This window comes from Cyprinodon variegatus, unplaced genomic scaffold (genome assembly GCF_000732505.1).
Source record: "Cyprinodon variegatus isolate N-32 unplaced genomic scaffold, C_variegatus-1.0 Scaffold926, whole genome shotgun sequence".
Classification (NCBI taxonomy): Eukaryota; Metazoa; Chordata; class Actinopteri; order Cyprinodontiformes; family Cyprinodontidae; genus Cyprinodon; species Cyprinodon variegatus.
The window spans coordinates 37,125-38,700 of record NW_015151379.1 but is presented as its reverse complement, the minus strand read 5'-3'; the positions used below and the strand labels follow the sequence as shown (position 1 = coordinate 38,700).

General features: G+C 41.4%; 1 protein-coding gene across 2 annotated transcripts in view; it reads left to right on the top strand.

The window, feature by feature from the left end:
- hook1 (hook microtubule-tethering protein 1) overlaps positions 1 to 1,576 on the top strand; it is a 29,556-nt gene that overhangs the window by 21,279 nt on the left and 6,701 nt on the right. For both annotated transcript variants that reach the window (XM_015398324.1, XM_015398325.1), the window contains 5 exons: positions 278 to 309; positions 392 to 474; positions 556 to 656; positions 751 to 852; positions 934 to 1,002. In XM_015398324.1, the coding sequence (XP_015253810.1) occupies positions 278 to 309; positions 392 to 474; positions 556 to 656; positions 751 to 852; positions 934 to 1,002 (387 nt within the window). The remainder of the gene's footprint in view (positions 1 to 277; positions 310 to 391; positions 475 to 555; positions 657 to 750; positions 853 to 933; positions 1,003 to 1,576) is intronic.

The window sequence follows — 1,576 nt, the reverse complement described above, 5'->3', positions numbered from 1 at the left end:
CAAACAAACAAACAAACAAAAAAAAAACTACCACACATCAATGTGTTATTTCCCTAATATTTATACAATCCATTGATTATCCTTTAAATAGATTTTAGACTAGTTCACATCGTTTTTATGAACAATTTGCTGAGCACTGATCGATGCTGGACCGCAGCAATAGAAATCGATCTATCGATGAAATGATCAGTAGTTAGAGCTCTAGTCGGGAGTTTTACTTAATTTTTAGCCTGTGGTTTTGAGCTTAACTAATTACATTTATTTATATTTTTTTTAGTCAAACCTGAAGAGGAAACTGGACGCCCACATGTGAGTTGTTTTGCTCATAGATAATAGAAATATAGGCTGACTGTCTCCAGTTGGAGGATGTTGATTTGTTGTCTTTCTTCAGGTCCCAGCTCAACGAGGCTCAAGATGAAATCATGAAGAAGAAGGAGCTTCTGGAGGATCTCCAGCCTGACAACACTCAGACATGTGGGTTTAAATGCTCTTTTCTTTTGCTGTTTTTCTGCTATTCTATCACACATGAAACAAACCTGGTTTCTTGTGCATCAGCTTTGAGGGTGGATGAGCTGATGGCAGCCCTGAAGAAGAAGGATGACGACATGCGGGCCATGGAAGAGAGGTACAAGATGTATCTGGAGAAGGCTCGCAATGTGAGTTGTATGAACATGCCTTTGATAACCCTTACAAGATCAGGTTGGATAAAGGGAGCTAATATCTTCCTTCGTCTTTCATTTTGGCTTGCAGGTAATACGAGCTTTGGACCCCAAGCTGAATCCTGCCACTGCTGAGATCCAGGCTCTTAGAAACCAAGTGGCAGATCGGGACAAGCAGATCCTCAACCTCGAAGTAATTTCACCTTCATGAAACGAATATGAATCAATGAACGTGGGAAGAAGTGTAATAATTCAATTGTATTCTTTATTTTAGCGTCTATGTGAGCAGGCCAGGCTGAAGGAGGTCGAGGAGAAGCTCATTGTTACAGCTTGGTATAACAAGGTGAGTTAAAATCACTTTGATTTAAAAGCTTCATAAGACGGATAACAGCTGTAGCATCTAATAATGAAAAGAGCTGCAAAACAATTTGATTTTGATAGCAGTTATTTAAAGCATGATAATCCCCTCACTCAGCTTTCAGTCAGTGCGGCTCTTTACCCACATAGTTTAGACCAGGCCTACTGTTGCGGCGAACGCCCCCTTTGTTTACATCAGCTGTTTGAGCGTGAGCACGCAGCTTACCCGCGTGCAATCAATCAGTCGATCAAAAGAAGGTGAGACAAACTTCCTAGTTTAAGCAGAGGATCGCAGCATGAAATAAAAAGCCTGCCGTTCTACTCGAGCAGTGGAAGAAGCTGTGCAAAATTTGTATTAAAGAAGCGAAGGACTGAACAGCCAGCAGACAGCCGGTAAGCTTGCATTTAATCCTGTCATGAATAGAATGCATGTGCTGCGCTGATGAGGCATTGAGACGTGTGGGAAATGTTTGTTTGTAGTGTTGTTAAGCTTATAAATACTACCGTATTTTCACGACCATAAGGCGCACCGTACTAAAAGGCGCACTCTCAGTTATGTG